This window comes from Primulina eburnea, chromosome 1 (assembly GCF_022965805.1).
Source record: "Primulina eburnea isolate SZY01 chromosome 1, ASM2296580v1, whole genome shotgun sequence".
NCBI lineage: Eukaryota > Viridiplantae > Streptophyta > Magnoliopsida > Lamiales > Gesneriaceae > Primulina > Primulina eburnea.
In genome coordinates, this window is record NC_133101.1 from 1,253,749 (window position 1) to 1,279,304 (window position 25,556).

A 25,556-nucleotide genomic window follows, 5' to 3' on the forward strand; every position below is an offset into this window, starting at 1 on the left:
GAGCAATTAAATAGAGCCCTCCAGCAGCATGTGCTACCATCTCCGGGGATCTCTCCTCAGTTCTTCCCCCTCTCTTCTTCTTGTTTTTTTTTTTTTTTTTTTTTGGTTTTTTCAGAAGCAGATTTTAAAGATTATATTTAAGATTAATATATATTCGAAAATTTTCCCAAATTCATAACGGACAAATCTAGATTATTGGAAATGAATCTTCAATCCAATCACCTGTACGCATCCGTAGCTTTCTAATTTGAGGGAGAACGATTATTTTTCAGGTTTTTAATTGTTGTTTTTGCTTAATTTATTGGTGCATATTTGCGTAAATGGGGGCGGTGACGTCGTCGATGGCGGCGAAGTTTGCGTTTTTTCCGCCGAATCCACCTTCGTATGCGGTGACGGTGGCTGAGGCGACGGGGAAGCTTCGGATGACGGAGGTGGCGGAGAAGGAAAATGTTGACGTTCTGAAAGTTAAATCGAAGAGGGGGACGGAGATTGTGGTGGTTTACGTGAAGAACCCGACGGCGAAGCTCACGTTGTTGTACTCCCACGGCAACGCCGCTGATCTAGGGCAGATGTATGACCTCTTTAGTGAGCTCAGCATTCACCTTCGGGTGAATTTGATGGGGTATTTTCAAAATTCGCAGTCTTTGTTTCGATAAATGTACAAGTTTTGTTTCTACATTTTTATGTACGAGATTGGCGTAGTTGGATGGTAAAATATATATTCATTTTTTGTTAATGCATGGTTTCACGTGGTGGAATATGAATACTTAGGAAGGCGGGTGAATTTGTAGATTCTGAATGATTCGATGGGCTAAGTTGAATGTTACTTCTGCTTCAGTTTTTTTACTCGAACATGTTTTGAAAATATTTACTTCGTTAAACGATAGTAATTGAGGGAGGGGGTTGAAACAAGCCCAGTGGATACAGATGCCATGTATTTGGAGGAGCGAAACATCGATTTTTAAAAATAAATTAGGCTTGAAATTTCAATTTTTTTTAGTTTAGAGGCATCCCCTCTCAGTAGTCAAGAAAGAGCTATGGTTTACTCTAGTTGTCTTAGTAGAAGTAATATTTTGCCTCCTTTTATTGGAAGGTCATCAGTTTTCTGTTTACCTCAACCAGAATTTAAACCATACAAGATGAGTATTCAGCTCTATTCTGTCTTAGAGTTCTCAATCTTGTCATCAAATTTTGTAAACCCCATGTAGACCACAAAATAATAACCAACCAGCATAACTGTGCATGCGAAAGTTTGAATTCACTGTGCCAACTTCTAAATATTAATTTCTTTTTGGCAGGTATGATTATTCAGGCTATGGACAGTCCACCGGGAAGGTATGAGTGACGGGGAACGAATTCAATAGCAGTGGCAATTTTTTAATGGAAATTATTAACGTCTTTTTGTTTGTTCATTATTTTCAAAGCCAAGTGAGCAAAACACTTATGCGGACATAGAAGCTGCATATGAATGCCTTCAAGAAATTTATGGTGTGAAGGAAGAGGATATAATATTGTACGGACAGTCTGTTGGCAGTGGACCAACTTTAGATTTGGCGTCTCGTTTGTCTAAATTAAGAGCGGTCGTGCTTCACAGCGCTATACTCTCAGGACTGCGAGTTATGTATCCCGTGAAGCGAACATATTGGTTTGACATTTATAAGGTCGATCTAATTTCATACAAGTAATGTATCGGGTTTCTTTTATTCATTGTATTGTATGAATGAATTCTCCTTTTACTAATGTTGTTCTATCTTGTGGCACAGAATATCGACAAAATCCCATTAGTCCAATGTCCTGTATTGCTTATCCATGTAAGTTTTTATATGCTTCAGAGGGTTGTAAAAGAGCTTCTAATGATCTTTAATACTGGCAAGCTGGTAGAGGGATTTATTCTGTATATTCAGTTGTTAAAAGTAGTTAATAGTGATTGAATAGATATACGCACATTCTACAGATAGAAAATTTCCGTTGATACTGTATAGTTTTTGAAAAATAGCATCTGCAATCAGTATTTCTGCAATGGAGAACACTTGGATGGTTTGATGATTCAACCTGTATTGTATACCTTTGGATGTTGCATCTATTTCAGACCATAAACTTTTTTGGCTGTCGAATTTGTTCTCCCACTGTGATACTATTGCTACTTTTTTTCTGAATTCTATTTTTTAAACTGAGTTAATTTACCATGTTTGGGAAGCTGCATCGTCATACTTCTCAATATCCGGACTCAATATTCATGATAGCTGGAAGTTTTGTTGAAGCTTTAGTATTATACTATCTGCTGTTCTAAGTATGTTTTTAAATGTTGCAGGGTACGGCAGATGATGTAGTAGATTGCTCCCATGGTAAACAGCTATGGGAGCTTTGTAAAGACAAGTACGAGCCATTATGGGTTAAAGGTGGCAACCATTGTGACCTTGAGCTCTACCCAGAATATATCAAGCATTTGAAGAAGTTCATCTCAGCTATCGAGAAATCTGGACATACGAGGAACGGATCCTTTTCATCTGTGGATCGGATGGAGATTGCTCGAAACAGCACAGATTGCAGACCCAGACCAAGCTTAGATCAAAGAGAGAAGTCGAAATCAAGCACAGATGACAGAGAGAATCCTCGAGTGAGCATAGATCGAAGAGATAAGTCTAGAGCAAGCACTGACAAGAGAGAAAGATCGCGAAAAACTGCAGATTATCCTGAGAAACCGAATAATAATGCAGAACAGCCAGAGAGAGCACGGAACAGCATAGATCGGTTAGTCTCAATATGTATCTGTCAAATTTTCTTCAGTTATATGAAACTCAGTGACGGGGCGAGAGAAGCCTAAAGGGTTTAGTTTTTTTTATTAAGAGAAGATTTATATTTCTATAAAACGCCCTTGTAAAAAATAAAAACAAACCAGGCTGGGCGACTGCCCATTCGTCCCCTGTTGGATCCTCCTCCCCTGTGTACAAATGCATGTCTTGTGATTACCAATTTTGTTTTTCAATTGACCGTTGGAATTGAATTGTGGCAGCTTTGGAGATATGATGAAATCGGCTGTTTTGTGTAATATCGACTGTTTCAAGCCTGTGGGAACGAAGATTTGAGGGTGGTGGGGTTGTAAGTTCAACTCTGGTCACTTGTTAAATCTACTTGTAGTCTATAGTTTTTCTTTCCCTTTTTTTTGTTTATTTTTTTTATAATGTTTTTTCTATAGAGAGGCTCAATTGAAATTGTTTCAGGTTTTAGATTTTAATTTGTTGTTTAGAAATGTAGAGTTGAATATGTTATTCTGGTTTTTAATTTCTATTTACTGTTTTAATGGGACTCTGGGGTTGAAATTTGAAAAAATAAACAATGTCGAGTTCGAGTTTTGCTTGAATTTGAACACGAATCGATTGGTTTGAACCGTTTTTTCGTGTGAATAATAAAATATTAACTGATGATACATTATTATTTCATGGCTCGAGCTTACATTAAGTACATATCTATGTATTTCAATTTATCATTTCTATGTTATGCATAATTTAATATTTCATCATCCAAACAGTGCCGAGCGCCACATGACACGTTGCATTAGTATTAAATTAAATCAATAAAATTATTTTAGATAGCCGATGATGTTATTAAATTTAGTGGATCTATATCTGATGGCCCAAATGATGTCAATCCTAAGCCCAACCCGACATCGAAGCTGGGGCAGCAGTCCGCGGTTTGGCTCCACGTGCCACAGGAAAAGGGGTCCCTTGTAAGGACGTAAACGAACCAAATCATTTGTGAGATTATTCGAAGTTTGAGCTCGTTTAAAGAGGCTGTTAAGATAAATAAGCTAAACTCAACCTTTACAGTATTCGGCTCGTTAGCTCAGTGAACATGTTCGTTGGTAAGCTAATGAGTAATCTTTTAGATAAACAAATAATAGTTTTGATATTTGATTTATTGATTTTGTATATTATTTATGAAGTATATAGAAAAATCTATTAAATTTATTTATTATAATAAATTTACAAATTTTAATAAGAATAATATTTTTTTCTTTAAATATATAATTTACTTTTAATTAATTTAATGAAAATTTAAATATATAATTCATATTTATTAAGCTTGTTTATGCTCGATAAAGGCTTGAATAAGCTCGTGAGCCATGTATATATTCGTTAAATAAAGCTCGAGCTCAGCTCGATTATAAACGAACCAAGCTCAAACATTCAAGAGTTCGGCTCGACTCGATTCGATTACATCCCTAGTCCATTGACTTCAGGAGATGACCAAGTCGGTAAATTTATGTGAAATTATAATTTTGGTTCAATATTTTTAATTATTTGTTATTTTGTTTTTTCAAAATTTCAAATTTAGTCTCTCTTTTATTTTTTTAGAAATTTAATTTTTTTGACATGAAATTGATGAAACATAGACATGATATCGACATGTTATATTAGTATTCACAAGACAATGCTAAATTTATTAAAAATAAATAAAGAATATGAAGATGGAAATTTTTAAATATAGAAGGCTTAAATCACAAAAAACAAAGAACATGGGATCAAACGGCAATTTTCATGTGAAATTATCAATGGTGAATTAAAGAAGATAGTTCCACGTATAGTCTGGAACCTGCGACATTCCAAACGGTATGTTTCTTCTTAAATGTGTTTTTTTTTCTATCTATTTTCTTGCATTACATTTTAGATCACATCCACAAATGATCTCGTTTCTGTTCTCCAACATGTGAAGTTATTTTTCCCCCGTTTTGAGGTTTGAATTTCGCTGGTTTTGTCGTGACTGTGCATAGGCAAGTGGAATTCGATTGCTGATCTTTTCTTGGCGTCGTCGGTTTTCATTATCAAATGGAAAATAGTAACAGATATATTGATATTTGATTGTACGTAAGCTAATGAAGGGCTAAGAATTATGGATCGGGATGATCTTGATGGCGGACGGAACCATGAAATTAGTAAAGGAGACTGAGGATGGATTTGAGTTTTGTGGGGGGAGTTGTGAATGCTACTTTTGTCATGTTGTGGACTCAAGTGTGTGTTTTTAAAGAACTTGAGATGGATTCGAGACTCCCTGTGGAAGGTTTTTTGATTGGTGAAAAGTTAGGGCAGACCCAATCTGTTGTCTGGTGGTGAGGTTGATGGACTCAGGGGCGACTGGCTATATTTTTTGGGATTGAACTTTCTTTGTTAGAGAAATTATGAAAAGATTTTGAACTTTTCTAGCGGGAGTTTTACATGTTGACACCGTGCTCTGCTCAGGCTACTAGTTTCATTTGACAGTTGCCAGGATTTTGCGTGAAGATTTAGGGGGTTGATGTTGGTTGTGAAAATATGTAAAAAAGAATCTGATTGTATAGCTAAGTGATGATGATCACATTATCTCTCCGTTCACTTCTTCCTCGTACATAGTTTAGATTTTTGATTTTCTTTATTTCACCTGCTTATCTTGCTTCTTACTCAATTTCATCTTTTACGGTGTAGAAGCTGGATCGGCCAGCATTCGTGTAACTTTAACCATGAGCAACACAGGGTAATTCTTACTCCAATTATTTCCTAAAGCTTTTAGTCTGTATTCACCAGTCACCAATGAAACTATTGAACACAAAAGCAAAGTACAGGCAAGCCTCTTCGTGCAAAATGAAACCTGAGTAGTTTATATTTGTATTTTTTAAACAGAACCCAATCTATTTAAGACAGTGTGAGTGGAAACTTTGCTGAACTTCGAATAGTTTTCTTTAAGGGTCTTATCAACTCTACATGACTCCTCGTTATGATTGATATGTTGATATATTTAGCCTTTGTTTAAAAAGATATATAAGCTCTATTTTTCAGGATCTAAACTTTAATGCAAGCTGACTAGAAGACTTGAAATGGGTTCCGACACCATTCAAGATGGATCTGCTGCTATCGATCATGTAGGTTCTGGTGAAATGGAAGCTGAATCAAATAATGTGGATTCACTTGAAGTTGTTTCATCTCGTGGAGACATCAATGAAGAGCTAGATAGCAGTAGCAAAATCTTTAACAAGGGTTGAATTAGATTTAGCATGTTGCTCTGAAAAGCTGGTTAATTTGGATATACTTGTGATGCATGTGGCTTCAAGGGAAAATGATTTTGAAGCTTTTGCTTTGGAGGGGGAGCGTAGATTGGAATGCTCAGTTGAGAAAGCATTTCAATTTGACCTTTTATATGGGTTTTTGGACTCTGAAATCAGAGAACTGGATAATTTTCTATTGGATCTTCAAACTGATGTTGTTACTTCCAGAAAGGTCGTATCATCATTCAACCAGCTTGGTGATGGTTTTAGGGAAATGGAAGAAAAGATGCGAGATTGTGAGGAATCTCTGAAGCGGTCATTTGAACAGGTATCAGACATGAAATTGCAATCTGCCAACTTCCAGAGGATCTTGTTAACTACCTCTGAAGATGAAAAATGTATGTTCATCATTTTCTCCATTTTCTTTCTATTTTCCCCCTACTTTCATGACTTTCGAACATGGGATTCAGGTTCCTGGTTGCTGCTCGATAATTAGTTTATGTTGCAATGGATTTCAGCCTGGATTATAAATAGAGGGAAAATTTTGGTTCTTTGTTGTTCAGGTTCCTGGTTGCATCCCCGAGTATATCAGTCCTGATTAAGTGTCTTCTGTAATTGCGTTTTCTTGGGGAGTGATTTTCATTTATAATAATCTAACAGTCTCTAGTATTATTGGCAGCAAAATATGACAAGGAGTTTGCAGGTCTGGAAAATGGCGATCTCTCTAATTTGAATACAAAGATTAGAATGCAGACTTCAGAGCAGCAGAGGCATATTTTGAGAATGCTGGAGAAGTCTTTGGCTCGTGAAATGGATTTAGAGAAGAAGCTGACTGAGGCTAGACAAATTGAGGAAGATTTAAAATTTAGGCTACAACAAGAAGTCATCAGTATTGAAGAAGAAGCTGAAATTATTTGGGAAAGACTGTTTGAGGCAGAAAATAATTCAGAAATTTTGTTGGGGATTTTGAATGAGCTAGTTGGGACAATTCAGATGGCACAGTTTAATTTAGATGGATATATTCAGAGAGAAGGAGAATTGATACTTCAGTGTAAAGGTTTAAATGAACAACTGCAAGAAAAAGACCTTGCTTTAGTGCACTCTGAGCGTTCCAGGGGCGAACTTTTGGAAAAGGTTTGTTTACTAGAGCAGAAACTGAGCGAATATGAGGCTCAACTGCACTCTTTTGAGGATACTTTAGAGCAAAATAAAGAATCTTCCTCAAAGATTTATGACAGAGAAAATATAAGTGATGAAACGATGGAAAAAGTCGCTGAAGCTGAAAAGCGGGTTGAGAGTTCCGAATCTGAGTGTAAATTGCTTAGAGAGTCTAATATGGAGCTTAATAATGACCTGAGTCGCTTGAAAAGAGACATTGCTGATGCAACTGAGAGGGTGGAGCAACTAGAGAGGCAGTTAAAAGATTCCGAAATCAAGCGACTGCATTCAGAGGCATCTGCTGAAGCTAGTGAAGAGAAGCAACATATGCTAAATTGCACTATCGAGGATATGGAAGATTTGATAAAGGATCTTAAATCAAAGGTTTCAAAAGCTGAAAATCAGACTGAGAGCGTTGAAGATAAGTGCGTCACCTTGTCAGAGTCCAATGCTGAACTTGTTGGAGAAGTTAATTTTCTAAGAGGTAGAGTGGAACACTTGGAAACATCTTTGCATCAGGCTGATGATGCAAAGAAGGAGACTGTAAAAGATTTTAGGATGTATACTAAAGTTATTGCTGATTTAGTTTTGCAGTTGGCTCTTGAAAGAGAACGTCTTCACAAGCAGGTTAGCATTCTGATTGTTTCTATCATGGTAGTGGTTGACTGAGTTACTAGTAAGAAAATTCTGGTTTGTATCATTTGCTTCTACCGTTTCTCCTCACTCTCCAGCAAGCTTTTGGTTTGTTGGATTAAATGAGATGTTATCCTGTGGTCCAGATATTTTCACCGAACCTATGCCTTTTAGTTATTTGATCTTAAATGAAAGTCTTAAGCCATCAGCCCGAGGTGGAATTTTCAGTTTCTTTTGTAAGGTTTGCCTACATAGACTGCAGTGCAGTGGAAGTGTATCCCATATCATGTCTACTTGATACAGTCCCAATTGAATATCAGGCATCTACAACTTAGTTTCAGACTGCAACTTTAAAAGTTATTGAGGCAAGAAAAAAACATAGCTACGTTTTTACTCCTCCATGCAATGAAAAGATGTTTATCTACTTCTAGTCTTTCTTATTGCGGACAAGCCCAAGGAGATTACTGGTTATTTTACTTTTCAAGGTTCAGAAGCAATTGAAGTATCCAACATCGTGTCCTTCCAAATACAGATTTCTTCCTTCGTCCCACTTTGTTTCTAAATTATTGGGACAAGAAAAGCCTCTTCAATCAGGAGCTATATGAAAAATATTTAATCAGTTGATGTTGTGCAAATTTTAGAGCATTCTTACTGAATGACAGTAGTTTCCTCATTATTTCTGAATGTTCTGCTTTCAGTCTTATAAGCCTCCATACTCATTTATCATTATGTTATATTGTTACAGATTTCAACTTTGGCAAAAGAGAAAAAGGTAGTAGTACATAAGCATTTGAAGCAAATGAATGAGGGCAATTCATTCAATGTGGTTGAAAATCCTGCTGCCAACACAAAATTATTGAAGGTCTCCAATTTAAGTCTTAATCGTGGGACCTCTGGAAATGAAAGTAATGAGAAAATAACAGGGTCTTCAGTTACAGATTATCAGGTTAGTGCTTCTGTTACTTTTGTCGGCCAGGCGTCATTATTCTGTTTATTGCTAATGCCCCAAATTTTATCTTTTACGAGTTTGGGATAACCAGCCTTGTTGGACTCCCATTTTTCTGGTATGAACAGATGCAAGTGCAACCCTAAGTGTGCGTGCACTAGCTTCTCCAGTTATTTTACGCTCTTCGCAGTTTAGATCTGTCATTTAATTCATTTGATCTTACTTCCCGTATCCTTGTTCATTTCGATATATGCATGTCTCAAATCTATCATATGCGAAATATTCTTGTATTCCATAGTTCCACTTTTGCATTTTAAAGAACTGTTGGTTGTTGCTTGTGTTGTGGTGTTGTACCAAAAGTCAAAGCACAACTAAGATTTTAACTTTCGAGGTTCCTATCTTAAGTAGGATGGTTCTTTTTTGCTGAACTTGTTCCCTCTGCAACAACTAAGATATCAGATGATCCAATCTTTCGGACCCAAACTATATGTTTATTTATTTATTTAGATTGGAAATGATCCTGGAGATTCATTATTAACAAGTGAGATCAAGATGGAGCATTCCATTTCCACCTCCAAGCTCGAGCCTGTGAGGAACATAGAGGCAAGTCAGCTAAATTTCAAGTACATATCCGTTGCTGTTTTTGGAATGGTGATTTCTTTGTTGGCGGCTTCTCTCTTCCAGCGCTACGAATGGCAAAATTCGAAGAACTCAGGCTAATTCACACCAAACGATATAAATTCGAAGGGGGGGAATGTTTGTTGTGTTGTACCATTTTAGGTAATGTTACGGCAATTTTTGTACATCCGAAATATCCCAAGAAACAGATACTTGGTTAGTGAATTGTAATAAATCTTTGTATAATATGTCAATGATGAGACATCTAGTGCAATCCAATTCTAAAATTTATCATGCTGACCTTGAATTTGTATATTACTCTCATGAGATCATATGATAACGTCTCTTATGTCATTGCCGTAGTGCAGCTTCTGTCCAAATATTTAAATCTTGTTGCTTATGTAATTGAAAATTTTACCCTAATCCTTCTCTATTATTATTTATTATATGATAGACACCTCTTACTAATGGTTTTGGGCAAAAACTTGTGAGACGGTTTCACGGGTCGTATTTGTGAGACGGATCTCTTATTTGGGTCACACATGAAAAAGTATTACTTTTCATGCTAAAAGTATTACTTTTTATTGTGAATATAAGTAGGGTTGACCCGTCTCACAGATTATGATCCGTATCTCACATGAGACCCACTCATGATTTTGATATGTCAAGGGATACCATTTTTTTAAAATCATTTTACCCTTAGATTTAACTTATATCTATCTTCTTTAATAAGTTATATCTCAAATAACTAGATTATCTTATTTTTCTTAAACATTCCTCTCTCTCTATACCACTTCTTTTTCAAATTTCATTCTTTACCAATTCTTGTTGGATTATATGTACAAATTTTCACCTCTCTCCATGTTATCTTAAAAGTTAAAATTCGCATATTTTCTCTCCCTTAAAATTCACGAATTAATAAATTAATACTATTAATTGATTGATAATATTACTAAAAAATTTAAATATATGAAATATATGATAAAAATGTAATTTTTCTTTCTTATATTTATATATATATTTTTTAATTTTGATATTGAAAACATTAATTTTCTAAAATGTGCTTTAATCTTGTGGATGCAATAATTAATCATGTTTGATAAAATAATCGAAAGGTAATACATTCAGATGTGACGTTTGAACTTTTATACATATTAAAATATTTTAGTTTACGCTTAACTTTTAGACAGAACGTTTTATCCTACAAATTTGATGTTTTTGAATAAGGAAAGACTAGGAAAATATCTTTTTTTATTATTACAACACACATGAAAAGGGACGATCGAACTCGTAAAAAAGATCTAGTACTCTGAGCTACAAGCCTGGTCTCGACTAGAAAAATATCTTCTTTTTTTTTTTTTGATTACAACTCACGCAGGGGAGGGGGATCGAACCCGGGTGGGAGGCCAGCTAATCCGACGGGTGAGACCGTTGGGCTAGAAAAATATCTTAGTCGACGGGAAAACGTATAAAAAAGACAAACGAAAGTCTCTCTTCTATTTAGTATTTATATTTTCTATCACACAACGAAACAAACAAAGAGGCAAATAATTTTGGAATAACATTTTTAATACAAAAACACGAAAATAAACTAACACGCCGCGTCTCTTCGTTACGTCAAATTTCTCCAATGGCGGAGGTCTCTAATCTACGCGGCCTCAACCACCATTCTCTGCCGCTTTCCCGGCGTTCCTTACCATCCACCGCCACGAATGTGCCTTTGCAAGAAGAATCCGGGGAGGAAGAAGAATTCTATCGTCATCACGGCCCTTTATTTTTTAATTTCGATTCATTCTCCTCTCCAGATAATCCTTCAAACCCGACATTTTTGGACGATTACACCAGTTCCTTTAATTTCGACTTCGAAGCAAGCGCAGCTGAAAACCTGGATTCTGGATACGAGGACCCGAATTGCTTCTTCTTCGGAGGCGAAGAAGATGAGGAACAGATGAATTTCGTCACAGATCTATTCGAATCGCGTGAAACCTACTTGGGGGAGGACCCGATCTGGGAGTTTGATTCAGAACCGGTGGACGAGTCGGGCCTTGAATTCGGGTTTGGTCCGGGCCTTGGGTCAAATGGGGGCCTTCGGGTTGCGGACATGGATTCGGAGTCAGATTCTGAAGAATTCGAGGTGAATTCTGGTTTTGTCAACAACGATGATGATAATTATGATGATGGCTTTGAGGTAAATAATGAGAACTATCATAGCGCAAATGAGCGGGAAGAGTTTGAATGGGAGGAGGTGAGTGAAAGACTCCATTTTGACGAGGTAGAGAATTTGAATTCTGTTATTGATAGAATTGAGGAAATATCCGTTTCTTCAGATATTTCTTCCTCAGACGGCGGAAATTCGATGCTAGGTGATGCTATGCGAGAAGAGGATGAAGGAAATATAGAATGGGAAGTGCTGTTGGCAATGAATAATTTGGAGAGGAATTTTGAGCTGGAAAATTCTGCAGAAAGTATTCAGGAGAGTGGGATTCCCCATGGCAATCTGCGGGATCGTGAAGATTATATTTTGGCTTTGGAATATGATACACTTTTCGGGCAGTTGGTAGAGAATGAGAATGCTTTGAAGGGTAGTCCCCCGGCTGCTAAATCCGTGGTGGAGAACCTGCCTTCGGTGGTGTATACAAAGGAGGTGGTAGAGGAAAATAGTTGTCTGGTTTCTTGTGCAGTTTGTATGGATGAGTTTGCTGTTGGGGAGAAGTTGACGAGGATGCCTTGCTTCCATTTATACCACGGTGAATGTATTTTGCCGTGGCTCCACAATAGGAATACATGTCCTGTTTGTCGGTATGAGTTACCCACAGATGATGCAGATTATGAGAGGAGGAGGTCTGAGAGAAGAGGAGGTGGTGGACTTTCTGCTTCAAGGCTAGCGATCTCGAGGTAAGGTACAATTTTGGACATTTGCGTTGAAATTGTGGATTAATAAGACAAATGTTTTCTTTTAAAGATAATAGATTTTGGATAGTTGGGGGTGTGTTAGTTTAGTGTTGTATATAAAATTGGTGAAGCCGCAGAGTTTACTATGGATACGGCTGTCATGTTGAATATATGAGTTTTAGCTGATTTGCTTATAATTCTTTTAAAATCGCAAAGCTGTATGTTGGGTCATATGAGAAGACGATCAGTTGGATAACCGGGTGTTTCCTTCTGGATTTACCTGCCTTTTGATGGTTTGCCAGTCTGGACTATATATCAAGGTCGAATTAGTTGGTGTAAAAATGAGATGCAGGTTTGCAGTCGAGCCCCTATCCTTATTAATAATGGGATAAGAAGATAATGTTAGAGACCGGTTTTTACTGGATGAGCTATGTTTGATGTACATGTTAGGTTTGTGTTCGACATATCTTAGCATCTTATGTCCGTTTGTTGAAACCATCGAACTTGCAAACTTTTTTACTGCTCGTCTTCAGCTCATGTTCTATTGTTATGAATAAAGTTTCCAATTGTTCAGTTACATCGATGTTGATGCTAGCTCGTGAACTTTACTGTTTACGGGTAGTCTTACCCATGGTTCGCCGGAACGGTTGTGGTGCTTGGAACGGCAACTACCGTTCCAGTTCCAATGTTATATTGCGGAACGGTTGCGGAACGGTTGTATAAAAAAATTAATAAATTCAAAAAATTGGTAAAAAAATTAAAATATAAATTACATCATACTAAAAAATAAAATATTTGAAGTTATTACAAATTAATATATCAATACAAAACTATTTTACAATAATAACACAATTATAGTTTTTCGTCACGACGATTATAGTATCCGAATCCACGATACACAGTAGAACTATCAGCTGTACTTGAAGATCTATACTCGGGACCATGACGTCCAACACCCCGCCATATAGATGATGAAGATTCATTGTATCTATCACCAATATATTGAGACGACCCATAATCAAATCCACGATGTCTAATTCCATGTGTACCAGATGTTGAAAAATCAAATGATCTATCAAAACATGAAAGTTATAGCCTTATATCTTATCTTTCTAATGGAAGTAGCCTCACAACAATTGGATCAATATACAAGACATTATACTAAAAATCATAACTACTGCCACATTTTTCATACAGTTTCTGCACTTCCATTTCCTATTTGGCTCAAGATCCACTTTCTATTCTACACGTTCATTTCCATAATCATCAACAACTATGAAATATAATACCAATAACATAACCATTATATTACCATTCCAATAAACATAACCATAAACAATAACCATTACCATAAGAAAAATCATTTAAATAGAATATTTGATGTAAATAAGAAATTTAAATATTTTTAAAATTTTATTAATAATTTATTGAACACAATTTATATCGTCATTATATTTAAAATATTTCCAATCATATCAAAAATTAAATAAAATATAAAAAGTTATTTGTATTTAATTAATTAAAACATTAAAATATTTTCGATTGGATATATATAAATTCGCACAAATTTGAATCAATTTAGAGTGATTGACTAATAATAACCATCAAATCTTATATAAAGTGATGTTACAAATTATTTAACATCAATTAAAATAAAAAAATTTTATAATTAACTAAGTTTTTTTCACACTTTGTATTGAAAATTTCTCAATAGAAATAGTTGACTTGCGGATTCTTGAATCCGTGAACCTTTATTTTTTTTTAAATTCAAACCGTCTGTATAGTAGCGACGGTTTTCTTAAAACCGTCGCCGATGTAAATCGGCGACGGGTAAATAAAACCGTCGCTACATACATAAAACCGTCGCTACATACATAAAACCGTTCCGCCCCACCGTTTCCGTTCCGTTCGCCCGTTATGCGGCCGATAAAACGTCGCAGAACGCCGCCACAAAACAACAAACGATTTGGCCTGGAACTTTGGAATGGTGGCCACCGTTCCCGTTCCGTTCCGGCCGCATAACGGCCGTTCCGGCGAACCATGGTCTTACCTGCCATTCCTTCTCTGTCTGTGTATATAGAATAATGGGACAAACAACTCTGAAGTGTGAGTAATCAATCGGTATGAAACTACAAAACACAATTCATAAGATATCTACCTAAATGTCTCTCTCATAGGAATACACTTAATACAGTTGCTGGTTTCTTCTTATGTGGTTAATATGCGGCATAAAGTCTTGCGTTTGAAATATGGTGCTTCTATGGTAGTTTGATCCGAAAAATCCCAATAATCAAATCTCAAGGATACCTAGTCCATGTTCAACATGAAGACAACTAATCCGTACCCACTTTATCTATCTCCTGTCAAAACTATTCATACACTAATACTCTAGCTCAGCAATAAGGTTCAAAAGTTGCCTTGATTTATAAACAGCTTTACCTTGTTCAAGTAAGAAGAAACATCCATTTGAACACTTTACACTAAATATTGGTGCCTATCGTGTTTTACCTGGTAGTGATGTACATATGGAATAGTTTCTAGGATGCACGAGCTAACGATGATAGTGACCGGTTCAACTCGACCTCGTCGCTTTTGACACCGAGACTAATCAGCTGAGTAATCAAGAGTGGGTGTCATGTGAGACCGTCTTACGGATCTTAATCTGTGAGACGGGTCAACCCTACACATATTTATAATAAAAAGTAATACTATTAGCATAAAAAATAATATTTTTTCATGGATGACCCAAATAAGATATTCATCTCATAAATATGACCCGTGAGATCGTCTCACACAAGTTTTTGCCAGTAATCGATTAGCTACCTTATCTCATCAAATAACTTATTATGTGGGGAAAATCAAGAACAAAGGGCAAATACTATCAATATAGGCATTTATTTACATGGGTTTCTTTTCTTGAGTAGCTGCAAATATAATAGTTCCATCATTTTAATGATATTTATTATCAAATTATCTTTTGCATAAATATATATATTTTTTGCATAGCTTATAATTTTTTGTAATCATGAAATTAATTGTTTTCATTTGATTATAATATATATCTTGTTTTTTTATTAAGATAATAATGGTTTTCATTTATTACATGTATTTTACTAGTTATCTTTTTCTGAAATAATTTAAAGGCTAGATACAACGAAATAAGGCAAATAAATATTTTTGAACCTATTTTGGAATCTATGCCATTGGTTTGATACAGAAATCATATCAAAAAAATTCAAACCAAATGGATTTTTATAAATATTTTTTTTCATTCGTACTTAATCTTTTGTGATATATTTATTGTAATTGATCGTATTTATTTCTTAAATTTGTTATCTATTTTTAAGATGGTGATACTAGATTTTTTTTAAGTTGAACTAATACATTGTGAGAATTTTTATTCTTTATGATAAATTTATAATGTAATTATTACATATTATATTGTTATATACACGTTGTCTGTTTATAATAGTTAGTAAATAAATTATAGTTAAAAATAACCAAAATATTTCATTTGTCTGTTTATAATAGCTAGTAAATAAATTAAACTTAAAAATAATAATATTTCATTTGTAAAAATTTAAAGTTTAATGTCGATCATCCAAACAAATAATTTGGTTTGATTTATGAATTATTTGGTTTGCTATTTAGCAAAACCGGTAAGTCGAGTTTTTATTAGAACCCGAACTGATCCAGTTTTGCTGAGTCGCCCTAAAAAAATAATAAAATAAAAATGTCAAATATGTTCATGAATGGTGGGGACAGCCACACAAACTTGGCCTAATCGTGGCTTTACCTCTCGCGAATGGCTGCATTTACACACTAATTTTTTTGTATTAATTTAACTACTACTTTTTTGCACGGGCCAGACACTTTTTAATTGCTTCCTTTAATTTTTTTGTCATCAGAGGATCCAATATGTCAATATCTTTCGAGTCGAATCGAGTGCATATAATACTAAACTCGAGAAAAAATAATATAATTTGAGCTCGAGATCAAACTCAACCAGGTAACTCCTATTTTTGAGCCCGAGTTCCAGTATTAAATTTTATTTACAACACCTTTTAAAAATTGAGCAGCAAAATAGCGTAAGCTGTCTTTTTTTTAAATATGCTATCTCAAGATTGTTAGTTTTCATTAATTTTTGGCAATGATTTAAATATAAAGTAATCTGTCATTTTTTAAAAAATATTTTATATGCTTATATTTATAAATACATCACTTTAACGCGTCATATATTATTAATGAAAAAGTAAGTCCACCCTGAATTATTTTTTTTTATGAAATGATATTAATTTTTGAAATAATATCACATAAAGACAGTAACATCCATTTTTAAACATTCTTCTTTATAATACTAGTAAAAGAAGTATACATATTGCATAGAATTAAATTATATCGAGTTCAATTTTTATTAAATGATATAAATAAGTTATTAATAATTATATTTTAATCAATTAACTCCAAACGATATACATAATACATATATGTGTGTGTATACATTCATATATATGAGAAGGAGAGTACGGTGAAATAACAATATTTTGTCGTTTCAAGTGACGATAAAAATACCTTTATATTTCTTTATTAATTGTGATTGAGTAGGTCTATTGTGAGACGGTCTCACGAATCTTTATCTGTGAGACGGGTCAACCCTACCGATATTCACAATAAAAAGTAATATTCTTAGCATAAAAAATAATATTTTTTCATGGATGACTCAAATAAGACATCCATCTCACAAAATACGACGCGTGAGACCATTTATACAAGTTTTTGTCATTATGGTTTTGATCATGTATATTTATTTTATTTTTATTTGTTCAGTTATGTTGTTCAATTTTTCAGTCTTAGTTCATCATCATCGTATTTTTACAATTTTGGTTCTCTTTACACACAGGGTGTTGATGCTGCGTCAATTGACGTTGATATAACGCCTGTGTGTTGATGTACAATATTATATCAACATTCCTGGTAAATAAAGATTAATTTTTCTAAAAAATTTAAATATTTTTCTCATGAAACCCCAAAAGATTAAATTTAAATATTCATTAATTAATTCTGCTTGAACAATCGTATATATCTCTCATAAATCCTAGCTTGATATCTAGGTACAATTATTTTATTCTTATCGTATCTATGAAATATTTTGCAGGTGAGTCAATAAATTGTGATGAGTATTGCTTATGGAGGAATTAAATAGAGTGCAAAGACACAAGAGTTGGCTCCACAATGTGACCACTGCCCACTCAAAAGGGTGCAATTGTTCCATCAAATTCAACATCGTACACCCCCCAATACAAACATTCTTTTTTGTGAAGATCCAATTTCGCATCACAAGAACATACCAAGTCGAGAAAACGACACTACAAAACAACAAACTAGACTCTCAATATAAACAGATCAAATAATTTTTTCGTTTTTTACTATCTATGTTTTCTGTATTATCTATATATACTATATTATGATAAATAGTGTGTTCGGAACTTCATATGATATCTAGCTAGGTCAAAATAATCGATAACATGGATAATATCGACCCATAAAATTAATTTTTTTTTTCACTCCAATTATAGTAAGTGGGAAAAAAAACCCACTTAAATTTGCCCCTTTTTTAGCTCATTTAAATTAACTTTTAACAACCAAATTATATATCCCACAAAGTTAGTGGATCGGGAACTTGTCCCAAGTACGTACTTAGGCACACTTTCGTACTAATAATGCGTCCAAAATAGTTCTAACAATCAAATGCACCACCCACAATTTTTTATGATATTCTTATATCATCTAAAATAAACGTCGCCTAAGCTGGCAATGCCTTCAAAAACATTTACTCATTACACACTATATAATGTTACAGAATTGAGTGTTTATCGTTTTACTAAAAATTACATTGATGATAACAATACAAATCAAATGTTTTAAATCATTAAAAAATTCAGACATCATGTTCCGATCGTTCTCTCAACAGAAATAATTATAGCATCTCATGAATAATCAAACTCTCGATAATTGCACTATTTGGAAGTCCACGAGAATCGAACATATAACATTTGCTTCGATAACAATTGTACGATCAAATACTTGTAACTTTAAAAAACTATAAATATTGGTAATTATATCATTCAACGAGACAAAACATTATGTATGTTTTGATAGTCAATAGAACAATTATTGCACCCCATTTTTTTTTAATTTAAAATGTGTATTTCTAAATAATATATTATATCGTCCCTGTGTCATAAACTAAGTGTTTGGCAACCTGACTAAGGAAGTGATGAAAGACAAAGTTACTAACACTAATTAATTAAATAAAATAAGATTTAACAATTACGTTCGATGATGATGAAACTTATCCCCTATTTACCCAGTTTCTGAGCATTGTTATATATATACTACCTCACGATGTAATATCAAAATTTCAATATACATTAGTAAAATATTATGATATAATTATTGTAAATATCGTCGTACGATATATTGATTATACATTTATTATTATTAAAATATATATGAGTAAAGTGGAGTGCATACAACGTACTTAAAAAGTTTGCTATATCAAAGGTATGGTATATTTAATTTGGCAAAAACTTGTGTCAGACGGTCTCACGGGTCGTATTTGTGAGACAGATCTCTTATTTGGGTCCTCCATGAAAAAATATTACTTTTTATGTTAAAAGTATTATTTTTTATTGTGAATATGGGTAGAGTTGACCCGTCTCACATATTAAAATCCGTGATACGGTCTCATATGAGACCCACTCATACCATTTATATATACATTTTGAATAGTTAAAAGTAATACCATAATTAGACAACAATTATTTACCACACTTAATTCTGGTTAACTACTTATCGTATTCCATATTGTTCTTAAACAAAAGAAATACTATTTTAATATTTTTTCTGTTTATTTAAGTTGATCCTCAAATTCCTAAAGAGATAAATATATATTACAATTATATTATTTTTTTTAAAAAAAATACGTGTGTTTATATGTGTGTGTATCTATATTTTTATAATATATTACTAAGTGAAGGTCTTTACAACAACTAGTAACTACCATTTACCTAAAAATATCGCATTTTATTTATACTCGCGTATAGCCTTATTTTTATATATAAAAAATTATATTCTACATAAATTATATTATGCACATGAAGAATTAGGAGGAATTAATATTGTAGGACCAGATTTTTCTTGTTTAATAGTTGGAATTAATGATGAAACTCAAATATTTTTTTATGATATACAATAACTCAAACGTCAGGTTTTGATCTATCTCCTAAAAATAACATTTATTGCGCTTCAACAATATCTCTCAATAATTGACTCATATACACGAGAATATGTAATGATAACTATCAGTTTTATATAAAATTATTGATGATGATAACGACAGAATTCAAATATTTAAATTTTATAACAGATAAAAAATAAAATTATATGTCAATTGTTCTCCTATATTGAGTAATATAAAAATAAACAAATAAAAGATTGATACGATCACACGTACCATAAGACAAGAACTTGATAGGGCTCACCACATGATTTTATTTTGTATCGAAATCATTTTCTTTTCACAAACATGAAAGACAAAACCACATGTAGCTAGATAGGTAGGTGACTTAAGTGGGGTCTATATGAACAAATTCACCGTACCAAAAATTATTTCCCGATAAATGGAAAACTTCTAATAAATATTTTAACATATAATATAATAGTCAAAATATACAAACAATTGCAAATATATATATATATATATATATATATATATATATATATATATATATATCAATTGATTCTTAAGAAAATACTAGATTACAAAAAGAAAATATACTAATCTCTAGACAGATAACAAATGTGAAATGCCTATGCAGCTCTAAGGCACTTTAAATCACACCTCGTCCGTTACTTACGGGCCCTGTCCCTATTCATTAGATTTCTTCCACAATTTTAATTTTCCCAAAATCTTCATATCCAAAATAATTACTCCGATTTTCCGCCACATTAAAATAAAAATATAGTTGTAAATTATATGCTGGTGGGTTCGGATAAACGACACTTGAATTAATTTGAGAAAAATACGTTATAAATTTCTGAAATGTTTTATCTAAATAAAGCCAATGAGATTTGGTTGTTTGCTTTTCTACAAAGCAAAAACTTGTATGAGACGGTCTCACGGATCGTATTTGTGAGACGGATATCTTATTTAGATCATCCATGAAAAAGTATTACTTTTTATGGTAACAGTATTACTTTTTATTTTGAATATGGGTAAGATTTACATGTCTCACATATTATGATCCGTGAGACGGTCTCAAATGAGACTCACTCTTTCTACAATTAGATTTCACATTCAGAATATCGTTTCAAACTTAATATTTTAATATCGGATGGAGTATAAGTCATTGGCCAATAATTATGATGTTAAACGAGGGGGTTATAATGGAAAAAATGATGAGATACGGGCACGATTTTGAAACATAGATAAGATTTGGTGACAGAGTGAGTTGTGCCTTAAGTGGGTTTTAATAATTTCTATCATTCACGTCAAAAAGAACAAGGTTTCCAGCCCACCCCCCTTTCTTGTTCTTTTCCTTTGCCTTGCTTTTATATATTTTGTATTTTTTTAGAAGATAGGAATAAATTTAAAAAGCAAATTGTTTTTTAGGAAAAAGTTTATGTGAGACGATTAATCTAGGACATGAGTAGACATGATCTATAATTATCGTGAAAAATAATATTTTTGTCATAAAAATGATATTTTTCATGAGTTCAGTTACGAAATTGATTAATAAAACGGTCTCACAAATTTTTGTTTGTTCTTTTAGAGAAAACACATTAAAGTCCTAGTAAAGTATTTGTAGTGGTGTGTTTTTGAAAGTTATGTACATTACAAATAGACTATTTCGTGTGCTAGTATGCTTTTAAATTAACTATGTTGTTTTAAGTATACATAATACACATACGTGCGTGTGTATACATGTATACATTGGTCGGTGCAATTTACAAAAAATTAAAGAAATTAAAATGCTCCATTGAAATAAAATTTAAAGGCAATGCCTTAAAATAAATAAAAATGAGCTCAACCACTAAATTTAGTTGATGGGAAAATTATAATTTTGGTTGCGTGTGTTTTTTGGACTTTGGTAATTAATATATGTTATCAAATTTCAGAATTAATAACGAATCTTTCGATTTTTTACAATGCTATTCGTTTTTATGCAAGAATGCTGATACGGCGGCAGCACACATGTCTGTGGCATGTCGGCATTGTATTTGGAACATTAAGGAAAAAGTTTAAATTGAAAAAAAAAATAAAAAATAATGGACCAAAATTACAAAGGCAGAAAATCTGACATCAAAATTACCAAAAAAAAAACATTAAATATCATAATTACAAATTTTACTTTATGGAAGATAGAGCCCGCTGGTATGTCTTGGATATCATATAGCGGTCATAATACTAAAAATATTATTTCAGTATTATCAGAGTTTATTTTTTGTCTAATATATATATACATATATATATATATATATATATATATAAAAATTATATTTGATTATAATATATATATATATATATATATATATATATAAAAATTATATTTGATTATATATATGTTGTTTAGATTTTAAACTTTGATAAATATATTTTATGTTATTATTTTCATATACATTTAAGATCTTTATAATTTAAAATACATTATCTATTATGTGATATTTTTATTTTACATGATATAATCGTTTTTCAGTCAGGCCGTCTGGTGGCAACAGTCCGACATATTGAACCGTTTTTCTAAGATAGACCGATTGGATAAAGAGTTTGATTATGAAAACATTGAGAATAGGATAAATATTTTATAAGATACATCGATCTTTATATTAAAACAAGTAACAACTAAACAATAAATTTAGTTTCAGGTAGACATATATAACATAAATTAAACAAAGAAGCGAGCTGGAATTCATTAATATTGTGTTTTGATTGATGAGTTTCAAATTTATTTTTGTTGTTTAGTAAAGTAAGACCATAAACTCCAAATCCATCATTTACATGCTTATATATTATTTTTATTTCATGTTAATTATGATAAATTTCAAGTTCATCCAAATATGATATCATTCTAAGTTTATTATATTTTGTATTACCAATATGTAAATCGGTAAATTCTGAATTTAATATTTGACATATTGTATTTTGGTAAAAATAAAATAAAAATATAATTAAAACCATAGATTTCAAATCAATATCCCAAGATCCACCCGAAGATTCAATGGTAATATTTGTATAGTCGTCATTACCATTAACATGATGAAAAAGATAAAATGAATAGATTTAATCAATTCTATTTCGTAGCAGTTGGTCTTAAAATCTAGCCAAATATTTAAAACTTTGTCGAGAAAGATGATGTATAAATTGTATTTAAACATATAGATATAATTAATATAGTAAAAATATTTATTAAAATAATGTATGCTTTAACAAAATTAGGTCTCATAACACAATTCCTTCCATTGTTTATACTATTAATTAATATTAAATCACATACATTGTACTTATCCCTCTTTATAATTAGAGTAGGTCTCATATGAGACCGTCTCACGGATCTCAATTGAGACGGGTCAACCCTACCCATATTCACCATAAAAAGTAATACTCTTAGCAGGGACGGATCCAGGAATAAGAGTTGGGGTGGGCTTGAACTCAATATGATAAGTTATATATTATTAAAAAAAAAGTACATTATATCGTTCAACGAAGTTGTGCCTTACGGGATTTTAAAACATAAAATTCATCAATAATAGAATTTACATCAATATGTTTAGCTAAATCTCGTTCAATATAGAGTGTCAAACAATCGGCAAGAAAGTCATCCTCCATTTTATTGCGAAGTGCCGTCTTCACATGCTTCATTGCTGAAAAAGCCCGTTCAATAGTGGCAGTAGACACAGATAATGTCAAAACAAGATGAATCAATCTAGTCAACATAACATAAACACTTGACCGTCCACTCTCGGTCAATTGCTGACACAACTCAACAAGTGTAGAAACCTTTAAATTCTGCATCACATCGAGTTTATAAATGTATCAATTCATACTTCAAAACAACAATTTCTTGATCTGTGAAATCTCCAGGATAAAACTTCTTCGCAAGCTTGCAAATATCATCACTGTTAAATGAGTCAAATGAAATTTTAGGATCTGAAGCTATACTAAGAGAAAGAAGTTTCACCGATGACTCATTGAACCGAGTATTTAACTCCATCAAAATGAAATCTATTGCTGCATTAAAAACATCAAAGGGGTAATGATGTTCTATTGAATAAACCGTCGCTAATTAAAACCGCCGATCCACTTTTTTTTTATTTTTTAATAATTTAGCGACGGTTTTAGCAATAACCGTCGCTCATATTTGCGACGGTTTTTGATAAAACTGTCGCCGATCCCCATCGGCGACAGGTTTACTAAAACCGTCGCAAAAGTAGCGACGGTTTTCAAAAAACCGTTGCTAAAACCGTCGCTAAATAAAAAAAAATGGGCTGGGCTACAGCCCAGTATAGTCCTAGCGTAGATCCGTCTCTGACTCTTAGCATAAAAAGCAATACTTTTTTATAGATTACCCAAATAAAGATCCGTCTCACAAAATATGATCCGTGAGACCGTCTCACACAAGTTTTTGCCTTATAATTAACATATTTCCCATTACAAATCTACCATTAGTTAAACACTAATTAAAAATTATCACCCCTTGGAAGAATGGATAGGAACTATCTTTAACTTTCATGTATGTATATATTAAATAAATAAATAATCTATGGAAGGCATCCCTTTCTAACATATAAAGTCGCACTCATGGCTATATGATTTCCAATAATAGAATGATATAAAACAAACATATGACATTTAACAAAAATTTGAAAAAGTTGTAAAAAGTCAGTGGGTTTATAAAATACTGCGTATTTTAAAATCAGACATAAAACTCTTAAAAAACGAGCCAAGTGCTCATCTGGTTTTTTTTTTTCTTTTTGAAATCCTATTCTAGAGGGTGAAAGAACTCAAACCTGAGTCATTACATTGTAAAAAGGAAACAAGATAAGATCATTAGAACTAAGAGTAGGTCTCATGTGAGACCGTCTCACGGATCACAATCTGTGAGACGGATCAACCCTGCTCATATTCACAATAAAAAGTAATACTCTTAGCATAAAAAGTAATACTTTTTCATGGATTATCCAAATAAAGATCCGTCTCACAAAATACGACCCGTGAGACCGTCTCACACAAGTTTTTGCCTAGAACTAAAGCTCGGTCTCGTCTGGTTTTTGAAAAATACAATGTTTAGAAAGATAATTGATTTTATATAATTCATTTTATTTATTTATTTTTTTTACAAAAGTGCTAGATGCAATTTGTCAGAAATAAAAAAAATTAAAGAAACATAACTTAATTATGTTTTTTTAAAGTATGAATTTAATTAGTAATGATGTTTTATTAAATAACTTATGCATCTATTAAAAACATATAGCGAATAAATTATTAATTTGGCTGACCATTATTATCAGTCCCCTTTACAAAATTATTTTCTATGACGTAAGCATCTTTTCCTTTTTGAAAAGATTATCCACAACAACAATTAAATAATATGATCTGATATAAACTTCTACCATAATAGAGTGTGTCTCATGTGAGACCGTCTCACGAATCTTAATCTGTGAGACGGGTCATTCCTATCCCATATTCACAACAAAAAGTAATACTCTTAGCATAAAAAGTAATATTTTTTCACGAATGACCCAAATAAAATATCCGTCTCACAAATATAACCCGTGAGACCGTCTCACACAAATTTTTGTCACAAATAAATGACTTAAAATAATGTTATTCCAATGACTCCATAAAAATCAACTATGAAATCATATTATATTTAACTTTTTGTCTTGCAACTGACAAATTTTTTATTTTCTATTTTGTTATTAGTCTATTCATGTCGTATTAGTTCATTCATTTGTATTTTTTTTAACTTTAATTATTTTTCAAAATGAATTTTTTTTAACTTTAATTATTTTTCATCTTAGGGTTAATATGACATCGAAATTGCAATAAGGACCAGTGTCATATCAGGGAATTTCGATGACTGATATCATGTCAATATTTCGATGAAAAAATTTTAACTTGAGAAAATAATGAAAATTATTCGATTAAAACTGTGAATTAACCAACCGATAACATGACAAAAATGAAAAATGATTTTGTTGGAATATCTCAGAAAAGATCTTTCTAAGGCT

The 25,556-nt window shown here is 32.6% G+C and overlaps 3 protein-coding genes across 3 annotated transcripts; all 3 read left to right on the forward strand.

Moving 5' to 3' along the window:
• The first annotated feature begins 13 nt into the window (after positions 1-13).
• On the forward strand, positions 14-3,353 carry LOC140837467 (uncharacterized). The gene is made up of 6 exons (XM_073203662.1): positions 14-622; positions 1,299-1,335; positions 1,425-1,661; positions 1,764-1,811; positions 2,312-2,751; positions 3,014-3,353. Exons 1-6 carry the CDS (start codon positions 321-323, stop codon positions 3,084-3,086), a joined length of 1,137 nt encoding a protein of 378 aa, XP_073059763.1. The 5' UTR covers positions 14-320; the 3' UTR covers positions 3,087-3,353.
• Positions 3,354-4,530: 1,177 nt separating this feature from the next.
• LOC140837547 (WPP domain-interacting tail-anchored protein 1-like) lies at positions 4,531-9,665 on the forward strand. The gene is given in 7 exon segments (XM_073203727.1): positions 4,531-4,610; positions 5,460-5,508; positions 5,811-5,989; positions 5,991-6,414; positions 6,696-7,801; positions 8,553-8,753; positions 9,261-9,665. Coding segments are annotated over 5 exon segments (2,085 nt in total). The 5' UTR covers positions 4,531-4,610; positions 5,460-5,508; positions 5,811-5,848; the 3' UTR covers positions 9,474-9,665.
• A 1,242-nt stretch (positions 9,666-10,907) lies between these two features.
• Positions 10,908-12,840, forward strand: LOC140837667 (uncharacterized). The gene has a single exon (XM_073203813.1). It carries the CDS (start codon positions 11,002-11,004, stop codon positions 12,268-12,270), a length of 1,269 nt encoding a protein of 422 aa, XP_073059914.1. The 5' UTR covers positions 10,908-11,001; the 3' UTR covers positions 12,271-12,840.
• The last annotated feature ends 12,716 nt before the right edge of the window (positions 12,841-25,556 follow it).

Bases quoted from the DNA above. Each gene is read 5' to 3' on its own strand.
- LOC140837667 (XM_073203813.1), top strand. From the start codon at position 11,002: ATGGCGGAGGTCTCTAATCTACGCGGCCTCAACCACCATTCTCTGCCG.
- LOC140837467 (XM_073203662.1), top strand. From the start codon at position 321: ATGGGGGCGGTGACGTCGTCGATGGCGGCGAAGTTTGCGTTTTTTCCG. The intron at 1,662-1,763 runs GTCGATCTAATT...CTTGTGGCACAG, and splicing joins ATTGGTTTGACATTTATAAG to AATATCGACAAAATCCCATT. The intron at 2,752-3,013 runs GTTAGTCTCAAT...GAATTGTGGCAG, and splicing joins GCACGGAACAGCATAGATCG to CTTTGGAGATATGATGAAAT.